We start from the raw sequence: 20,640 nt of genomic DNA, 5'->3' as shown, positions 1-20,640 counted from the left end.
GTTGCTTCTTAATTCCCTCGTTTTGCTATGGCTCTTGTCCACTGCTTTCTGCAGCGTCTGCCATTGCAGGTTATGTCGGCGAAAAAGTTTTCTAAACTCAAGCGTATTTAAAAGAGCAGTGTTGTGCAGTGCAGGGGGCGTATGATCTGTGACGTAAACACGCTGTGCAATACCTAAACATTCCGTGCGAAACGTGAGCTTTGACTACTGTGTATTAAACGAGGCAAAATGCCCTAAAAAAAAAAATTCCGACGCCTCGAGGCAGCAAAAATTCCTCAAATATATTTTTTAATCGAATTACTCGAGGAATTGTTTCAGCTGTAATTGTACTGTAACTGTTATTCTGAATAAATAAACAAAAAAATAAAGTGGACTTATCTGCGTAAGCAAAAATGTAACTTAAATAAATGTTGAACATCCTCACGTGTATTTTTTTCTCCAGTTGGAAAAACGAGGCCCGACATTGTCTTTTTGTTTATTGCCATCCCAGCAGTTTCCGTGTTGATGGGCTCATATTGCCCATCCTATTTGACGCTGAAATAGTCCCACAACGGGACATTTGGCTTTGTAATCATATTTTTTTCCTCTTAATTTTTGTTATTGTGCGGCACTTCTTACTCACGAGTCGTGAGGCTTCCTGTGTGTGTTAAGCTGGCGATCTCGCTGTGAGTCCACCGGGACAAAGATTGTCAATGAGTGAAAAGAGGTGTCACTGCATTCAGTTAATTCTACTGTTAAATAAACATGCTCAGGTGTTCAGAGCCATGCACAGTTAGACGTGTTTCTCCCGGTTTGAAGCGAGAGACAACGTGAGGCTCAACAATTGTGTGTGGCCAACATGTCTATCGCTCAAATGGCGGTGACAAAAACAAAAAGAACCTCATTATCTTGCGGTTATTTAAAAAGTTCGTCAATCGATTTCTGTATGATTTGGGTTTGTGTTTTCTTTGATCTAATTGAAAAAATAAAGGCTTACAATTCTAAAGTTTGACATCTAAAAGCACACTGCTCTCCCTATCTTTCCAGCTCCATAGTGGAACTCTAGCCCCTCCGTCAGGACCGTGGCAGTGTGTCGAGGACCGGCGGCCAGCGGGGCTCCATGAGTGCGACGGGGCAGCAGCAAGGGGGGACCCTGCGCTCCCGTCGGGGGCTCTTGCGGGACAAGGAGCCCGCCGGGCAAGGCATAGGCATGGAGGCGAGCTGCTGGCTAGCCCCCGGGGTCCTGCGCCGGCTGATTGAGCTGCCCTCGCCCCCCCTCTCCAGACACCAGCTAAAAAGGCTGGAGGAGCACAGGTAGACATTTATGATATGCACACATGCTTGTACAACCCTGAGTTGGTCTGAATGGTGAAACACTTTACAGGAAAGAATCTGTTCAAGGGTCAAACTCGGGCCGTTGCAAGACATTTTAATGTACAGCCAATGTGTTAAGTTAAAATTCTTGACTGTTGTTCAAGTGTACAAAAAAATTTCTGCATAAGATTAGGTTTGGTTACTCTGATTAGTGCCTGAAGGTAAACTTGTTTTACAGCCAGCAAGATCAGGAAATCCACAGACAAAAGTACAGTCTTAGACATGCAATAGATTATACTCGAAGCTCCCCATAAAAAAGGTTAAAACGTATAAAATCCCAATCAGATAAGATTTGGGACAAGCCAGAATAAAACACCATAAGTAGAATAATAAATTGCACTAAAATAAGAATAGGCAAAAAGAAGTACTACAGCGTATTTAGTTCTGAGATGGCCGCTGGGACCGTTTTGTTTTGCCTCTCGGGACTAAAAACCTCGGTCCAGATGGGAGTAGTGAGATACATCAGTTGAAATGGAGGAAGCTATTCTCGCTTCTTGGTTGTTGTAGACCAGGGGTGCTCACACTTTTTCAGCAGGGGAGCTACTTTTCGAATGACCAAGTCGAGGTGATCTACCTCATTTTCATATGTGTGTGAATATATACAGTACAGGCCAACAGTTTGGACACACCTTCTCATTTCAATACGTTTTCTTTATTTTCACGTCTATGACACCTGTGAAGTGAAAACCCTTTCAGGTGACTACCTCATGATGCCTGTCACGTCACTTTCTGTTTTGGAGTTCGCGCGCGTCTGGCTGGCTGTTTTCGACGTGGGGCTGTCGAGTTTGGCAATCGCCTTGTGCAAAGCCAGCACATCTTTTTGTACTTTTTTGTACTTTTTTTGTTTGGCTTCGCTGTGTCACTGTGCCGTGACACCTTGCAGCTTGTGTCGATCGGTGCTGCGGGCTAGGACACCGAAGCCGGCTAGCATTAGCAGCCTGAGATACGGAGGTGGGATTATTTTCTTCTGTTGCTGGATGCGTCGGCAGATAGACCATCGTAATGCCTGCACCAAGGAAAAGCCCGACATCGGAGGAGTTCGAAGAGATGAGGCTCACACTACACTCCCTATGCGGCGATATGACTGCTGTAAGAGAGCACCAGGAGCAGCTTTTGGGCCTACTGGAGGAGGTAAAACAACTACGCCTCCAGAACGTGGAAAAAGACCGGCATATTGTGGACCTGGAGCGGCGAGTGGATGAGCTGGAACAATACTCCCGCATGAATGATGTGGGCATCACCGGCATCAAAATCAAGCCGCGCTCCTACGCGCGTGCGGTGGCCGCGGACAGCGGGGAGCCCAGCGTGCAGGAGATACAGTCGGTGGAGCAGCAGGTGGCTTCCTATTTCCAGAGCAGGGGGATAGAGATGGACCTGGAGCACATCAAGTCTTGTCACCCACTGCCCATGAGGAACCAGAAATCACCAGCTGTCATCATGATGTTTTCATAAATGAACATTTGACCAGGAAAAATGCTGACATCGCAAGGATCGCACGACAACTTAAAAGGCAAAGCAAGATTCAACAAACCTGGGTAACAATCTGTAAGAACTTCATCAAATTAAATGGGACGCCGGAGGAAGCAAAAGTCTTGGTGATAAGGAACAAAGAAGATCTTGATAAGTATTGACATTGATGCAGTACTTGGTATCAATGTAGCTTTGTGACCTTTACATCATCTCAATGCTACCCACACCAAGAACACAGACCACACCAAGTATTGATATGGACATGTTACAGAAGATCCTACAACATCAACAAAAAGAACTGGACATGTGTGAGTATCAAGAGCACGCCACAACAGAGACTGATATGGAGATAGACCCTGATAATAATTTTTTCTCTGCGATTGTAAAAAACTGTAATTATTTTACCTGTGAACAATATGAAAACAGTGTAAAATCAGAAGATAGTCTGTCAATAGTCGAAGCATGTACACTAACTTTGAGGCTATCAAGGATTACTTGAAAGAATTTAGTCATCCATTTACCATTATTGCAATTACTGAAACCTGGTTCAACAATGATAAAGGTATTGATTTTAGTCTGAATGACTATGAATGAAGATACATAAACAGAATAAATAAAATAGTAGGAGGGGTCGCATAGTACATTCATAAATCTGTTACATTTAAAGTTTTAACAAACATGACCATAGCAGTCGATGGATTATTTGAATGTTTAACAGTGGTCATCCTAAATGACAAAAAGACAAATATCTTCATGAGCTGTGTATATCGGGCACCTGGTTCAAGCATAGAAACTTTCAATGAGTTTTTTGTTTTTTTTACACTGTGGCACTTTGAGGTTGTTTGCTCAACGTAAAGTGCTTTTTACAAATAAAATCTATTATTATTATTATTGAGTGGATGGGTAAACTATTTTCCTCTGTGAACCATAAAACCATATTTATCTGTGGTGATTTTAACATCGATTTGTTAAACTCAACCAAGCACAAACATGTTGATGACTTCATTGACACAATGTACAGCTTGTCTCTATATCCAACCATAACCAAACCAAGCAGAATAACAACACATAGTGCCACAGTCACCAGTGGCCTATTTATATGTGATATCACTGACCATTTACCTGTTTTTACTTTATATGACTGTCATCTCAAGAATGACAGTCATATATCATGTCATCCATGATGTCGTTCACAACAACACAACAGATGACATGTGTTGTGGGTTTATGATTGTTTGTACATTGATGTTACATCCATGATGTCGTTCACAACAGATGAGATGTGTTGTGTGTGTATGATTGTTTGTACATTGATGTTACATCTATGATGTCGTTCACAACAGATGAGATGTGTTGTAAGTGTGTATGATTGTTTGTACATTGATGTTACATCTATGATGTCTTTCACAACAACACAAACAGATGAGATGTGTTGTGGGTTTATGATTGTTTGTACGTTGATGTTACATCTACGATGTCGTTCACAACAGCACAACAGATGACGTGTTGTGGGTATATGATAGTTTGTACATTGATGTTACATCTATGATGTCATTCACAACAACACAAAGAGATGAGATGTGTTGTTGGTGTATGATTGTTTGTACAAACCCTGTTTCCATATGAGTTGGGAAATTGTGTTAGATGTAAATATAAATGGAATACAATGATTTGCAAATCCTTTTCAATCCATATTTAATTGAATGCACTACAAAGACAAGATATTTGATGTTCAAACTCATAAACTTTTTTTTTTTTTTGCAAATAATAATTAACTTAGAATTTCATGGCTGCAACACGTGCCAAAGTAGTTGGGAAAGGGCATGTTCACCACTGTGTTACATGGCCTTTCCTTTTAACAACACAGTAAACGTTTGGGAACTGAGGAGACATTTTTTTAAGCTTCTCAGGTGGAATTCTTTCCCATTATTGCTTGATGTACAGCTTAAGTTGTTCAACAGTCCGGGAGTCTCCGTTGTGGTATTTTAGGCTTCATAATGCGCCACACATTTTCAATGGGAGACAGGTGTGGACTACAGGCAGGCCAGTCTAGTACCCGCAGTCTTTTACTATGAAGCCACGTTGATGTAACACGTGGCTTGGCATTGTCTTGCTGAAATAAGCAGGGGCGTCCATGGTAACGTTGCTTGGATGGCAACATATGTTGCTGCAAAACCTGTATGTACCTTTCAGCATTAATGGCGCCTTCACAGATGTGTAAGTTACCCATGTCTTGGGCACTAATACACCCCCATACCATCACAGATGCTGGCTTTTCAACTTTGCGCCTATAACAATCCGGGTGGTTCTTTTCCTCTTTGGTCCGGAGGACACGACGTCCACAGTTTCCAAAAACAATTTGAAATGTGGACTCGTCAGACCACAGAACACTTTTCCACTTTGTATCAGTCCATCTTAGATGAGCTCAGGCCCAGCGAAGCCGACAGCGTTTCTGGGTGTTGTTGATAAACGGTTTTCGCCTTGCATAGGAGAGTTTTAACTTGCACTTACAGATGTAGCGACCAACTGTAGTTACTGACAGTGGGTTTCTGAAGTGTTCCTGAGCCCATGTGGTGATATCCTTTACACACTGATGTCGCTTGTTGATGCAGTACAGCCTGAGAGATCGAACGTTACAGGCTTAGCTTCTTACGTGCAGTGATTTCTCCAGATTCTCTGAACCCTTTGATGATATTACGGACCGTAGATGGTGAAATCCCTAAATTCCTTGCAATAGCTGGTTGAGAAAGGTTTTTCTTAAACTGTTCAACAATTTGCTCACGCATTTGTTGACAAAGTGGTGACCCTCGCCCCATCCTTGTTTGTGAATGACTGAGCATTTCATGGAATCTACTTTTATACCCAATCATGGCACCCACCTGTTCCCAATTTGCCTGTTCACCTGTGGGATGTTCCAAATAAGTGTTTGATGAGCATTCCTCAACTTTATCAGTATTTATTTCCACCTTTCCCAACTTCTTTGTCACGTGTTGCTGGCATCAAATTCTAAAGTTAATGATTATTTGCAAAAAACAAAAAATGTTTATCAGTTTGAACATCAAATATGTTGTCTTTGTAGTATATTCAACCGAATATGGGTTGAAAATGATTTGCAAATCATTGTATTCCGTTTATATTTACATCTAACACAATTTCCCAACTCATATGGAAACGGGGTTTGTACATTGATGTTACATCTACGATGTCATTCACAACAACACAACAGATGAGATGTGTTGTGGGTGTATGATTGTTTGTAGATTGATGTTACATCCATGATGCCGTTCACAACAACACAAACAGATGAGATGTGTTGTGGGTGTATGGTAGTTTGTACATTGATGTTACATCCATGATGTTGTTCACAACAACACAACAGATGAGATGTGTTGTGGGTGTATGATTGTTTTTGCCAGCTTTAGCTTCTTAGTTTAGTGGTTGTTTTAAGTGACCGTCTTGTGAAAGTCCAGTCCATTGGTAGACCAGCAGGGGATCATCGTGAATTAATCTTTCAATTTCTCTACTGTTTTTACCTCACTGGGATCCCTGAATGTGGCTCTCACTGGGATGCTGAAGTGGGAGGTCTATAGGTTCCTGTTTAGATGAAGAATTAATCATGAGCCCCATGCAGGTTGGGGAAAAAAAGGTGCTGCAAACAAGCATTTTTGTGTTTCTTTCTGCCAATCTCCGGGTCGAAGTTGAATGTCAAAGTTGACCAACTTGTGGGTTTATGTCCACAACCGTCTACTATCCAGGTGAGAGGCATGATTTATCATCTAGAATGAACTTCCACCAACTCAGAGCCCACGCAGCAGCTCAATATGTCAATGTAGCAGCATAAGCTAGTTAGCGCTCTGTGATCACCCCGCTGCTAGTCCCTTAACGTTAGCACTTATAATAACAATACTTGGTTAATATTCTGGCCACAACATGTAGATGGACTATTATTGGCGCTTTTTGGATGTTTTTAGACTGTATGGGCGCATCATGAATCCCATGAGCTCTATTGTTAACTTTTGCTAGCGTTTATTTACAATTTACAATAAATGTGTTCTTTTCTTCCATAGGTATAGTGAATGACAGGCAAAAATAAAAAGAAGTATTGTTGCCCTTTAAGTCCACAAATATGTCCGCATGTTCAAGTAGCCTTACCCAACTCCGTTCTTCTGGCCTCTCCTCTTCTGGGCCTGCAGGTACAGCAGTGCAGGCCGCTCGCTGCTGGAGCCTCTGATGCAGCGTTACTGGGAGTGGTTGGTGGCTCGCGTTCCTGCCTGGATCGCTCCCAACCTAATCACCATTATTGGCCTGGCTACCAACATCTTCACCACACTAGTGCTGGTCTACTACTGCCCTACAGCCACCGAGCAGGTCAGCTAAAGTCCGCCTTGTCTTCCACGTGGATGAAAAGGCATTTACATGGCACATTTATCTCTAGGATGTGTTCTGCTGACTTGCATAATTCCTAGGGTTGTCCCGATACCAATATTTTGGTACCGGTACCAAAATGTATTTCGATACTTTTTGATTCTTTTCTAAACAAAGGGGACCACAAAAAATGGCATTATTGGCAAAGACAAAAAATCTTAGGGTACATTATAAATATGTTTATTATTGCAAGTTAGTCCTTAAATAAAATGGTGAGCATACTAGACAACTTGTCTTTTAGTAGCAAGTAAACAAATAAAAGAATCCTAATTAGTCTGCTGACGTATGCAGTAACATATTGTGTCATTTATCATTCTATTATTTTGTCAACATTATGAAGGACAAACTTTAAAAAATTATTATTAATCTACTTGTTCATTTACTGGTAATATCTGCTTATTTTCTGTTTTAACATGTTCTATCTACACCTCTGTTAAAATGTAATAATCACTTATTCTTCTCTTGTTTGATACTTTACATTACTTTTGGATGATACCACACATTTAGGTATTGATCCGATATCAAGTAGTTACAGGATCATACGTTAGTCATATTCAAAGTTCTCATGTGTCCAGGGACATATTTCCTGAGTTTATGAATATAATATGAATTTAAAAGAAAAAATATTTTGTGACGATAAAAAATATCAATGTAATCATAGTAGTATCGACTAGATACGCTCTTTTACTTGGTATCATTACGGTGGATGTCAGGTGTAGATCCACCCATGGCATTTGTTTACATTGTGACGCCGGTGAACTATTGTATCCTCCTACGGTGTGTAGTGAAGCATGTTTAGCTATTCCTCGTCCTGCAGTGATAATAATACTTGTAAGAAACTTACTTTATTTGTTGCCATGGAGGCGAGGATTAGTGATATAGAAGTAGCTAAAACACTGCCGACTGCGGAAGGATGTTAGCTGCTAGCTAGCTAGCCATGTCTTGAAGCACCTCTTCCTGTGGGCGTTTCAGTGTTATAACTTCACCTTTATCGTTAGTTTTTAAGCCAAAATGCGTCCATTCTCCCTTTTCAGTCTACACAGTGTGTCTGCTTGAAAGCACTCCGTGTGTGCGCGCTGCCGAACATGCTCCTCTGTTCGTAAAACCAGCAATGTCACGACGTGACGACGACGCGCCGTCATGCCTGTAAAAGAAAACAAAAAAAAACGAACTGGTACTTTTCAAACAGTGTATAGTCACGTTTTTGATTCATTAGTACCGCGATACTATACTGGTACCGGTTCTTTTTGGACCGGTTACTAATTGGTAAGTAGACCGTTGAAATTCTGGACAAATGATATGGCTATCGGTATGTTTTTATCCAGCTGACCGTCGTAATTATGACACACTGTCACATTCACATTCAAAAAGACAAAAGACACAAGTAGATGAAAATCAGCTTGGAATAATCACAAATAAGAAAGGAACACCACACAAAAGTTTGTAACACAACAATATTTCCTCCCTCAAAGTCACGCACAGTAATTTTAAAAATGTTTTTATTTTTTATTATTTTGTTTATGACTATATTTATTATTTTATTCTGGAATGTTTCTGTTGTTGTATCATGCTGTATACTTGTTTTGATGGTACTATTTGTATTTTAAACATATGAAGCATTTTGAGCGCTCTTTGTGAGAAGTGCCGTTTAAAATCCAATGTACTTACTAATAAGAGTTGTCAGTTCGAAATGAACGCGCTTTGCTCACAACCGCCGCTACCACGTTTCATCAACCGTCCTCGTAGCGATCCAGTCATCCACAGGCCAGTATTATCCCACATAAAAAGGTAAGAAAAATGGAAGTTATCGCTGGTTCTTTTAATTTATATAGTACACGCTACACAGACATCGGTAGCTGTCAAAAGTACAGTCCGTCACTCAAATACGTCCGTGTGCAACTTAAACAAATAATTCCTATTCTTACAAAATGCACAGCCACCTAAATTGCTAATTGATTGTATTGATTTATATGATATATTTGATATGTGCTTTGCACGTGAATATTATTTGCAGCTGAATAATTGTCATGTATAGAACCATAGTGATGGATATGTGTGCTCTTTACAAGATGGCCCCTTGCACTGCAAACATAGCAGCTGTGGATAAAAGACTTCCCCGCTGTTAGATGTTACATGATGTTGCTGGTGTACAACTTTTTGCGTTAATAAAATTATTTCCACATCTTTATTTACACCAATTTAGGGTTGTACAGTATACAGGTACTAGTATAGTATTGCGGTACTAATGAATCAAAAACGTTATTATACTCTGTTTGAAAAGTACCAGTTAGCCATATTTTTTTTTTTACAGGCATGACAGCGCGTCGTCGTCACGTCATGACATTGCTGGTTTTACGAGCAGAGGAGCATGTTTGGCAGCGCACACGGAGTACTTACAAGCAGACACAGTGTGTAGACAGAAAAGGGAGAATGGACGCATTTTGGTGTAAAAAGTAAAGATAAAGGTGAAGTTATAACACCGAAACACCCTCAGGAAGAGGTGCTTTAAGACATGGCTAACTAGTTAGCGGCTAATGTCCATCCGCATTCGGCAGTGTTTTAGCTACTTCTAAATCACTAATCCTCGCCTCCATGGCGACAAATAAAGTAAGTTTCTTACAGGTATTATCACTGGAGGACGAGGAATAGCTAAACATGCTTCACTACACACCGTAGGAGGATACAATAGCTCACCAGCTTCACAATGTAAACAAATGCCATGGGTGGATCTACACCTGACATCCACTGTAATGATACCAAATACAAGAGTGTATCTAGTTGATACTACAATGATTACATCAATATTTTTATCGTCACAAAATCTTGTTTCTTTTAAATTCATATTATATTCATAAACTCAGTAAATACGTCCCTGGACACATGAGGACTTTGAATATGACTAATGTATCATCCTGTAACTACTTGGTATCAGATCGATACCTAAATGTGTGGTATCATCCAAAACTAATGTAAAGTATCAAACAACAGAAGAATAAGTGATTATTACATTTTAACAGAAGTGTATATAGAACATGTTAAAACAGAAAATAAGCAGATATTGTGGTTAGAGTGTCCGCCCTGAGACTGGGAGGTTATGAGTTCAAACCCCGGCCGAGTCATACCAAAGACTACAAAAAATGGGACCCATTGCCTCCCTGTTTGGCACTCAGCATCAGGGGTTGGAATTGGGGGTTAAATCTAAGGCTGCAGCTAACGATTATTTTTCTATCGATTAATCTATAGATTATTTTTTTCCATTAATCGGTTAATCTATAGGTTGTTGTTTTTTTCGATTAATCCATAGATTATTTTTCCTTTTACCGATTTTTTTTTTAATTTAAAATGAAGATGAAAAAATAAATGTAGGCCAGTTTTTTAAAAAGGCATGGCTTTTATTTACAAAAAAAAAGAAGTATGGCCACTCAGTCAACATTGACAACAACATGACAAAATATTCTGTAACAATGTAAACATTTAAAACTTTTAACATTTTAATGTGCAAATATAAAAGTAAACATCCAGTGCAAATCTTAATATTCTGCAATAGTATAAGCATTTCAAAAGTAAAAGTATTGCTTATTTTGCTTTAAAATGTGCAAAAATAAAGATAAACATCCAATACAAAAAAGTGCCAATCTAAATATTCTGGAGCACTGTAAACATTAAGTATTGCTTTTAAAATGTGCAAAATAAACATCCAGTCCAACACAGTACACAATAACCAATTCTACTCATTCCAGTGAGTGACTAACAGTTGTAATGAAGAAAGGTTAGCATGTCTACATGCTCTGGTTCTTTTCTTGTTTACAATATTCCCAGCAGCTGAAAATAGGCGCTCAGAAGGGGTCGATGTGGCTGGAACTTAGAGGTAATTAGCCTTCACCTCAAGCCAGGACTGCAAGTGAGCTGAGCTGCAGTTTAAGTTTCTATAAGGGTAACGGGCTCATAGTGATGTTACTAGTAGTTGACTGGGAGGTGTTTATTATCATTTGGGGAGAGTCCGCTGCCTGATGCTCACCTGCTAAACACCTATCTGCTCCACGCTAAAGCGCTGACTACATGCGCTCTGAATACGCACTGCTGATTGGCTGATAATGCTTTGTGTGTACCAATCAGATGGTTGTGTGGGTGGGACAATGCTGCGTGCTGAGACAGAGGCAGAAGGGGCAAAGCAGCTTGTTAAGACTTTAGCTTTAGCTTAGAAACTCGTTCGGTACACCCCCGTACCGAACCGAAAGCCCCGTACCGAAACGGTTCAATACAAAACACGTACCGTTACACCCCTAGCAGATACAAATGACACATTCATGTTTTTGTGTAATGATGACAACGTATGCTCACGCGGACGATTGACTAGTTGATGGTTTTCTTTTCAAATGTTCGTTCATAGCCGTTGTGCTGCTATGATAGGCCATTTCCGCTCGACACAGTGTGCATACAACAACATTATTAGGCCGTGTATTGAAATACTCCCACACTTTTGACGACTTTTGGCGTGCTTTTTTCCCCCTCGCTTGCACAGTCTGCTTTGCGCTCCGCCATGACGGTAGTGTGACGTAAATATGCGACGCGTCGACGCGCAAAAACGGCGTCGACGTATTTACATAACCGATGACGTCGACGCGTCGTTTCAGCCTTAGTTAAATCACCAAATGGTTCCCGAGCGTGGCCCACTCTGCTGCTCACTGCTCCCCTCACCTCCCAGGGGGTGAACAAAGGGATGGGTCAAATGCAGAGGACACATTTCACCACACCTAGTGTGTGTGTGACAATCATTGGTACTTTACTTTAACTTTTAATTAACAAGTAGATTAATAATCAATTTTTACAGTTTGTCCCTCATAATGTTGACAAAATAATAAAATGATAAATGACACAATACGTTACTGCATACATCAGCAGACTAATTAGGAGTCTTTGTATGTTTACTCACTACTAAAATACAAGTTGTCTGGTATGTTCACTATTTTATTTAAGGACTAAATTACAATAATAAACATATGTTTAATGTACCCTAAGATTTGTTGTTAAAATAAAGCCAATAATGCCATTTTATGTTGTCCCCTTAATTTAGAAAATTATTGAAATACATTTTGGTACCGGTACTAAAATGTTGGTCTTGAGACAACCCTACACCAATTACATATAGTACCAATAAGAGTAGATACAATCCTAACGATGTACATCCTAGTAAATATTCTTGAATGAGGTGTTTGTCTTTACCAGGCTCCTCTCTGGGCGTACCTGCTGTGTGCGGTGGGTCTCTTCGTGTACCAGTCGCTGGACGCCATCGATGGCAAGCAGGCCAGGCGCACCAACAGCAGCTCACCACTGGGGGAGCTCTTTGACCACGGCTGTGACTCCCTCTCCACCGGTGAGTTGTGTTGACTCGTTTTGCCACATGACAGAAAGAAAGAAATGCCTCTAAGGCATTCTGTACGGTTAGCAACATGTTTTGTTGTTTCACTCTCGCTTTTACACTTTCCATAACAACTAACCATGCTAAAGTGTCAGCGAAACATTCGCTGTGTGCGAGGAAATGTCAAACGGTTTCCTTCAGAGGGTCCGTCGTGTGTTTCCTTTCTTTGCAAATGTGTAATGCAAGGGTGGTCTGTGCAGTGTTTGTTGTGTTGGGGACCAGTATAGCTGTGCAGCTGGGCACAAACCCGGACTGGATGTTCTTCTGTTGCTTTGCTGGAATGTTTATGTTCTACTGCGCCCACTGGCAGACCTACGTGTCGGGAACGCTACGATTTGGCATGTGAGTGGTGTACATTTCTGCCCAAAGATCATGGAGGAGAGGAAACAAGCATGTCATTTCTCAGATGCTTATTAGCGTAAGTGTTTCTCCTTCAGCATCGACGTGACAGAGGTGCAGCTCTTCATCATCACCATGTACCTGCTGGCCGCTGTGGGAGGCTCTTCGCTCTGGCAGTCACTGGTAAGTCCGACCTCATGCTAACGATTGGGTGGTATGCTATCATCACACACTGTATTAAGGTGTGTGACGATAGATGACAGCTGTCTTTCAGAAAGCAAACATAAGAACAAGCTTAAAAAGTAGATGTGTTTCTTTCAGGGGGGTTCATCTGTGGAACAGCTTAGATCATTCCTTAAAATGTTCCAGTTCCATTCACACATTCAAAAAACACTTTAAGACCAATGTCTTGGAAAAATATATCACTCTTGAATCAACACAGTAGTTAATATTATGATCAATGTTAATTACAAACTAAATGTGGGATATAAATAATAATGGCAGTATAATTGTTTGTATATAGCATATAATTGGTACAAAGGTTTAATTAACACGTGTTAAATTAACACAAGGATATTTCACATGTCTTTACTGTGTATATAACTGAACAGTGTTTATGTTGTGTACATAGTGCATTTATAATATGTTGTGCAAAGGAAATTTCATATTTTTTGGAAGCTCATCTTGTATTTGACATTGTTTACAGGGTTAGGCGCAATAAGTGTTCAACTTCAGCCTAAACCCTTTCGGTGTGCAACATTTTCAATTTATGAATGTACAAATGTTTGTTTATGTAAAACTGTTTGTTTATGTTGTTGACCACTGACCGAAGAAATAATAAACTAACTAACACACCGCATTAAAGCTACCAGATGGCTGCCCCAATATTACCTCTCCTCCTCGCTCCCTTCCCAGATTCCCATCCTAAATATCCAGATGAAAATGGTTCCTGCCATTTTCACATTTTTAGGAGCCATCTTCTCCTGCACCAATTACTTCCGAGTTATCTTCACAGGAGGCGTGGGCAAGAACGGCTCCACAATAGCGGTAAGCGCGGCCTCCATGTCTGCGCGCTAACACAAAGGAGGTCTGAGAGCTAATGTGTGTGTTGTCTTTGTCCTCAGGGAACCAGCGTCCTCTCTCCCGTCCTGCACATTGGTTCTGTTATAGTCCTGGCCGTCATGATTTACAAGAAGTCTTCTGTCCAGCTGTTTGAGAAACACCCGTGTCTTTATATTCTGGCGTTTGGCTTCGTCTCCGCCAAAATCACCAATAAATTAGTTGTGAGTCAACCAGACTTTTGAAGAAATGCTGTTCAGCAGACTTACTTTGTGTGTGATGTCTTTGTGTCCTCAGGTAGCACACATGACAAAAAGTGAGATGCACCTCCACGATTTAGCCTTCTTGGGACCAGGGCTCCTCTTCCTCAATCAGTATTTCAATAGTTTTATTGACGAGTACCTGGTGCTGTGGATTGCACTGGTGAGTGCCTGCAATAGATACTTCATTTTCATTGTGTCGTATTCCAAATCTTAAATAGTACTTTATTGATGTATTTGGACAATGTCCAACACATGATGGCAGACATACAGTACAGGCCAAAATTTGGACACACCTTCTTTTCAATGCGTTTTTTAAATTTTCATTACTATTTACATTGGAGATTGTCACTGAAGGCATCATAACTACACTATATTGCCAAAATTATTTGGCCACCCATCCAAATGATGAGAATCAGGTGTCCTAATCACTTGGCCCGGCCACGGGTGTATAAAATCAATCACTTAGGCATGGAGACTGTTTCTACAAACATTTGTGAAAGAATGGGCCGCTCTCAGGAGCTCAGTGATTTCCATCCGAATGTCATAGGATGCCACCTGTGCAACAAATCCAGTCGTGAAATTTCCTAACTCCTAAATATTCCAAAGTCAACTGTCGGCTTTATTATAAGAAAAGTGAAGAGTTTGGGAACAACAGCAACTCAGCCAGGAAGTGGTAGGCCACGTAAACTGACAGAGAGGGGTCAGCGGATGCTGAAGCGCATAGTGCCAAGACATTCTGCACAGTCAGTTGCTACAGAGCTCCAAACTGTAAATGTTCTGTTTTTGCATTGCGCATTATTATGGTACACTCTTTTAGTGTATTTACGGTAACTCCCAGCATGCATTGCTCTATGCGCGGGCTCCGGTGGTTAGTCGATTATGTGAACGGCAGTGGCCGGTTTGTTATTGTGTTCCCTGAACTTAAACTCAGTAAAGTATACGTATAAAAGAAATGTGGATACGTGTTACCGACCTCGATAAGGAGAAACAAGCGTTAACTGTTGCTCCCTCACTGAGGGGGAGAGCTAGAGATACAGCTTTGGAAATACCTGTGGATGTTTTGAACAAAGATGATGGGATGAAGACCCTTGTAGAGGCATTGGATAATGTATTCTTAAAAGAAGAAAAGGACAGAGCTTATGATGCATACACGGACTTTGACAAGATCCGGAGAGAAAACAAAGTTTCCATGGTGGATTACATCGTTCAGTTCGAGCAGAGGTACAACAAAATGCACAAATTTGACATGGTTCTTCCCGACGCTGTTTTGGCATTCAAGTTGTTGGATACAGCCAGTCTCGATGTTAAAGATAAACAGCTTGCGCTTACAGCTTGTTCAACACTTACATTTGCAAGCATGAAGTCAGCTTTAAAAAGGATTTTTGGAGACAATGTGCAGCCGCTCACATGCACCGGGGGAATTCACATGCGCGAAGATATTGCTTTTTATGTGGATCAAAGGAAAAGAGACGGAAGGAAATTTCGTTCCCAACACGACCAAAAGAGGGCGCCATTGAATGGCTCAAACCCACTAGATAGGTTCGGCAGGAGGTCTAAGTGTGCTATTTGCCAGAGTACATTTCACTGGGCTAAGGACTGCCCAAATAAGGCTGAACATGTAAAAATGACAGAGGAGAATGCAGAGACAATTGAAGAGTGCAATGTTACATTGTTTTCTAAAGAGTCAGTTTCTGATGCTGAAATATTCATGGTAGAAGCCTTAGGTTCAGCTGTAATTGACACTGCATGCACCAGAACAGTCTGGTGAAAAATGGCTGGAGAATTCCATTCATACACTGAAGGAGAGTGACAAGAAAAAAATGGAAAATACACAGAGTAGAAGAGCTTTTAAATTTGGTGATGGACAAGTTGTTCATTCCATAAAAAAAGTAAAAGTCCCAGCAAAAATAGGACAAACCAGGTGCCACATAGAGACTGAGGTGGTCTCAGTGAACATTCCTTTACTACTAAGTAAAACGTATCTTAAGAGGGAAAAAGCAGTGCTTGACATTGAGAATGATAAAGCCACAATGTTTCAGAAACTAGTGCCTCTTGAGATTACATCCTCAGGACACTACTGTGTAAACATAGTGGACAGAGATTGCACAGCCACCCGTGAGAATGAACCCCAAACTGATGAAGTTCTGGCCATAAGAGATGGCATGAGTAAAGATGAAAAACACAAAGTATTGGTGAAACTTCACAAGCAGTTTGGACATGCCTCAGTTGATAAACTCAAAAAATTACTAATTAGTGCTGGAAGTAATGATGATGAGAGTGTTACTATTCTGAAGGACATCGTAAGCAGCTGTGAAACATGTCTCAAGTACAACAAGCCCAAACCAAAGCCATCAGTTGGTCTACCAATGGCTTCAACGTACAATGAAACTGTGGCATTAGATCTCCACAAGCTAGAACCAAATGTGTGGTACCTCCACATGATTGATCACTTCACCAGGTTCAGTGCTGGTAGCATTGTTACCACAAAAAAATCCAGTGAAATTGTGAGGAACTTTATTCATTCCTGGGTGAGTGTTCATGGAGCCCTATCTAAGATTTTTTGTGACAATGGAGGTGAATTCAATAATGAGGAAGTGAGAGATATGGCTGAGAACTTTGATATTGAAGTGAAAACCACTGCTGCCTACAGTCCATGGAGTAATGGATTGATGGAAAGACATAACCAGACCCTTACAGAGATCCTGTTAAAAGTGAAGAAAAGCAGTGTTTGTGACTGGAAAACAGCCCTAGATTGGGCCTTGATGGCAAAGAATAGAATGCACAATGTGCATGGATTTAGTCCATACCAGCTGGTGTTTGGACAAAACCCGAACCTACCTTCTGTACTGGTTGATAAACCGCCTGCCCTGGAGGGCACTACCATGAGTAAATGGGTAGGACAGCACATTTCAGCATTACATGAAGCAAGGACAGCGTTTACTGAGGCAGAGTGATTCTGAGAGAATCAGGAGAGCTCTGCGCACACAGTTTCGCAGCACAGATGAATACAACGAAACTGGAGATAAAGTGTAATACAAAAGAATGGACTGCAATGAATGGAAAGGCCCTGGGGTGGTAATTGGACGAGATGGGGTGGTAATATTTGTTAGACATGGAGGCTCCCATGTCCGGGTGCATCACTGTAGACTTCACAAGGCCACAGATCACTACACTGACACGTCTCGTGACAGCCAAGAAAGGCAGACAGAACTTAATGCAGCAGAATGTGGCATTGAACATGTTGAAGATCTACCCGATACTGTATCTAGTGATGTAGACAGTGTGCCTGACACAGAGAATGCGGCAGGGAGCTCTAATAATGACAGAGACAGCAATGAGCATGATAATGATCCATCCGACAGACAACCTCCTATCATAAGAACAGACCGTAGTATGAATCTAAAGGCAGGACAATTCATTATGTGGAAAGAGACACTGGAATTTCACACACACCAAAAGTGCTAGGTCGAGCGGAAAAGGCAACTGGAAAACGCAAGGACTGGTACAATCTGGAGTACACTGAGCCAGTTAACCTCACTGGCACAACAAGGTCAGCTGACCTTTCACAGGTTGACACACTGCAGGTTCAGTCATCGGACATGGTGGAACAGCCATCTGATCACGAGGATGTACTTGTTACAAAGGATGTGTAATTTGAATCAGCTAAACTTACTGAAATCAGTAACTGGGAGAAACACCGTGTGTTTGATGAAGTAAAAAACATGGGACAAAAATGCATTTCCACAAGATGGGTGTGTACACTCAAAGACACACCAGACGGCATAGTTCCAAAAGCAAGACTAGTGGCGAGAGGATTTGAAGAGCTAAACACAAAAGATCTCCCAAAAGACTCGCCAACATGTGCCTCAGAGTCTCTTAGACTACTCATGTCTGTGATATGTCAAAACCGATGGACACCCCACTCTATGGACATTAAGTCAGCATTCCTTCAAGGAAATTAGTTATCCCGGGACATCTATGTTCGTCCACCACCTGAAGCTAAGAGTGAGGGAACTCTATGGAAGCTAGACAAATGTGTTTATGGACTAAATGATGCATCACTGTACTGGTACAATAGGGTTAAAGAAACAATGTTGCAAACTGGAGGAAAGATGTCTCAAATTGACTCTGCTATATTTTATTGGTTGGATAAAGATTGTAATGTGTCTGGGGTGCTTGCTTGTCATGTTGATGATTTCATCTGGGGTGGTTCACAGATGTTCACAACAACCGTAATCCCTCACCTGCAATCTGCCTTTCAAGTGGGCAGAGAAGAACATGACAGCTTTCGCTATGTAGGCATGGAGTATGTCACTGCAAATGGAGTAACATGTATGCATCAAAACAATTACATACAGAATCTCCAGCCAATTCACATAGACCTCTCCAGAGCCATAAGACGGGATGCTCTTTTGACTGAAAGTGAAATTGATGACCAGAGATAAAAAATAGGTCAACTTCTGTGGGTTGCCAGACAAAGTAGACCGGATATTATGTTTGATACATGTGTCCTTGCAGCTAACATAAAACATGCTACTGTGCAGACTTTACATGACACAAACAAGGTGGTGAGAAAATTGAAATCAGAACAAGTGACACTGAAGTTTCAGAACCTGGGAAAAGACAGTTCTCTAAAGCTAGTAGTATTCTGCGACGCCTCGCTGGGAAACCTTACAGATGGAGGCACTCAAGGGGGACATCTCATTCTGCTGATGGGTGAGGAAGGAAGATTCTCACCTGTGTATTGGCAGTCAAAAAAGATCAGGAGAGTCGTACGGAGCACTCTTGCTGGAGAAACTCTTGCCCTTGCAGATGCTGTTGACCGTGCCATTTCTTTATCTGACCTTCATGCAGAACTTACCACAGGGAATGTATCACAACATGTCTTACCAATAGTGTGTGTCACTGATAACCACTCCCTTGCAGACGCCATCAAGTCTACTAAGTCAGTGACAGAGAAAAGGCTCCGCCTTCAAATAAGTGGCATCAAAGAACTTCTTCAGAGTAAAATAATCCAACAGATTCTCTGGGCACCTACAGGAGAGCAGCTAGCTGACTGTTTGACAAAACGAGATGCATCCGCACTTCAGCTCCTAAAGGCACTCAGTGTTGGAGAGTGGAAACTGGAATAGAGACTATTCTTTTGTGGACAGTTTTTTTTTTGTATAAGTTTTTTTTGTTGGTCACCATGTTCTTACATTTTCATACTTATGGACATTAATAATAGACTGTGATTTTTTGTGTTGAAAAAAAAACAAAAAGAAAAAAGTGGGAGATTGTAAATGTTCTGTTTTTGCATTGCGCATTATTATGGTACACTCTTTTAGTGTATTTACGGTAACTCCCAGCAAGCATTGCTCTATGCGCGGGCTCCGGTGGTTAGTCGATTATGTGAACGGCAGTGGCTGGTTTGTTATTGTGTTCCCTGAACTTAAACTCAGTAAAGTATACCTATAAAAGAAGAAGGTTGTCGTCATTGAATTATCACAAACTTCATGTGACCTTCCAATTAGCCCACGTACAGTACGCAGAGAGCTTCATGGAACAGGTTTCCATGGCCGAGCAGCTGCATCTAAGCCATACATCACCAAGTCCAATGCAAAGCGTGGGATGCAGTGGTGTAAAACACGTCGCTACTGGACTCTAGAGCAGTGGAGACGCCTTCTCTGGACTGATGAATCACGCTTTTTCATCTGGCAATATGATGGACCAGTCTGCGTTTGGAGGTTGCCAGGAGAAAGGTACATTTCGGACTGCATTGTGCCGAGTGTGAAATTTGGTGGAGGAGGAATTATGGTGTGGGGTTGTTTTTCAGGAGTTGTGCTTGGCCACTTAGTTCCAGTGAAAGGAACTTTAAATGCTCCAGGATACCAAAACATTTTGGACAATTCCATGCTCCCAACCTTGTGGGAACAGTTTGGAGCAGGTCCCTCCCTCTTCCAACATGACTGTGCACCAGTGCACAAAGCAAGGTCCTTAAAGACATGGATGACAGACTATGGTGTGGATGAACTTGACTGGCCTGCACAGAGTCCTGACCTGAACCCGATAGAACACCTTTGGGATGAATTGGAACGGAGACTGAGAGCCAGGCCTTCTCGACCAACATCACTGTGTGACCTCACCAATGCGCTTTTGGAAGAATGGTGGAAAATTCCTGTGAACACACTCCGCAACCTTGTGTACAGTCTTCCCAAAAGAGTTGAAGCTGTAATAGCTGCAAAAGGTGGACCGACGACATATTGAATCCTATGGGTTAGGAAGGGGATGGCACTTCATATGTGAGTCAGGGCAGGTGGCAAAATACTTTTG

General features: G+C 41.4%; 1 protein-coding gene across 1 annotated transcript in view; it reads left to right on the top strand.

Moving 5' to 3' along the window:
• The window catches only part of cept1b (choline/ethanolamine phosphotransferase 1b), a 31,638-nt gene that overhangs the window by 6,520 nt on the left and 4,478 nt on the right, over positions 1–20,640 (top strand). Inside the window, exons 2-9 of the mRNA XM_062056057.1 lie at positions 1,027–1,293; positions 7,017–7,191; positions 12,475–12,622; positions 12,868–13,009; positions 13,105–13,189; positions 13,922–14,053; positions 14,131–14,289; positions 14,363–14,488. Of these exons, the coding sequence (XP_061912041.1) occupies positions 1,100–1,293; positions 7,017–7,191; positions 12,475–12,622; positions 12,868–13,009; positions 13,105–13,189; positions 13,922–14,053; positions 14,131–14,289; positions 14,363–14,488 (1,161 nt within the window). The 5' untranslated portion in view covers positions 1,027–1,099. The remainder of the gene's footprint in view (positions 1–1,026; positions 1,294–7,016; positions 7,192–12,474; positions 12,623–12,867; positions 13,010–13,104; positions 13,190–13,921; positions 14,054–14,130; positions 14,290–14,362; positions 14,489–20,640) is intronic.

This window comes from Entelurus aequoreus, linkage group LG01 (genome assembly GCF_033978785.1).
Source record: "Entelurus aequoreus isolate RoL-2023_Sb linkage group LG01, RoL_Eaeq_v1.1, whole genome shotgun sequence".
NCBI lineage: Eukaryota > Metazoa > Chordata > Actinopteri > Syngnathiformes > Syngnathidae > Entelurus > Entelurus aequoreus.
The sequence above is the reverse complement of the archived record's forward strand: the minus strand, read 5'-3'. Positions and strand labels throughout refer to the sequence as shown.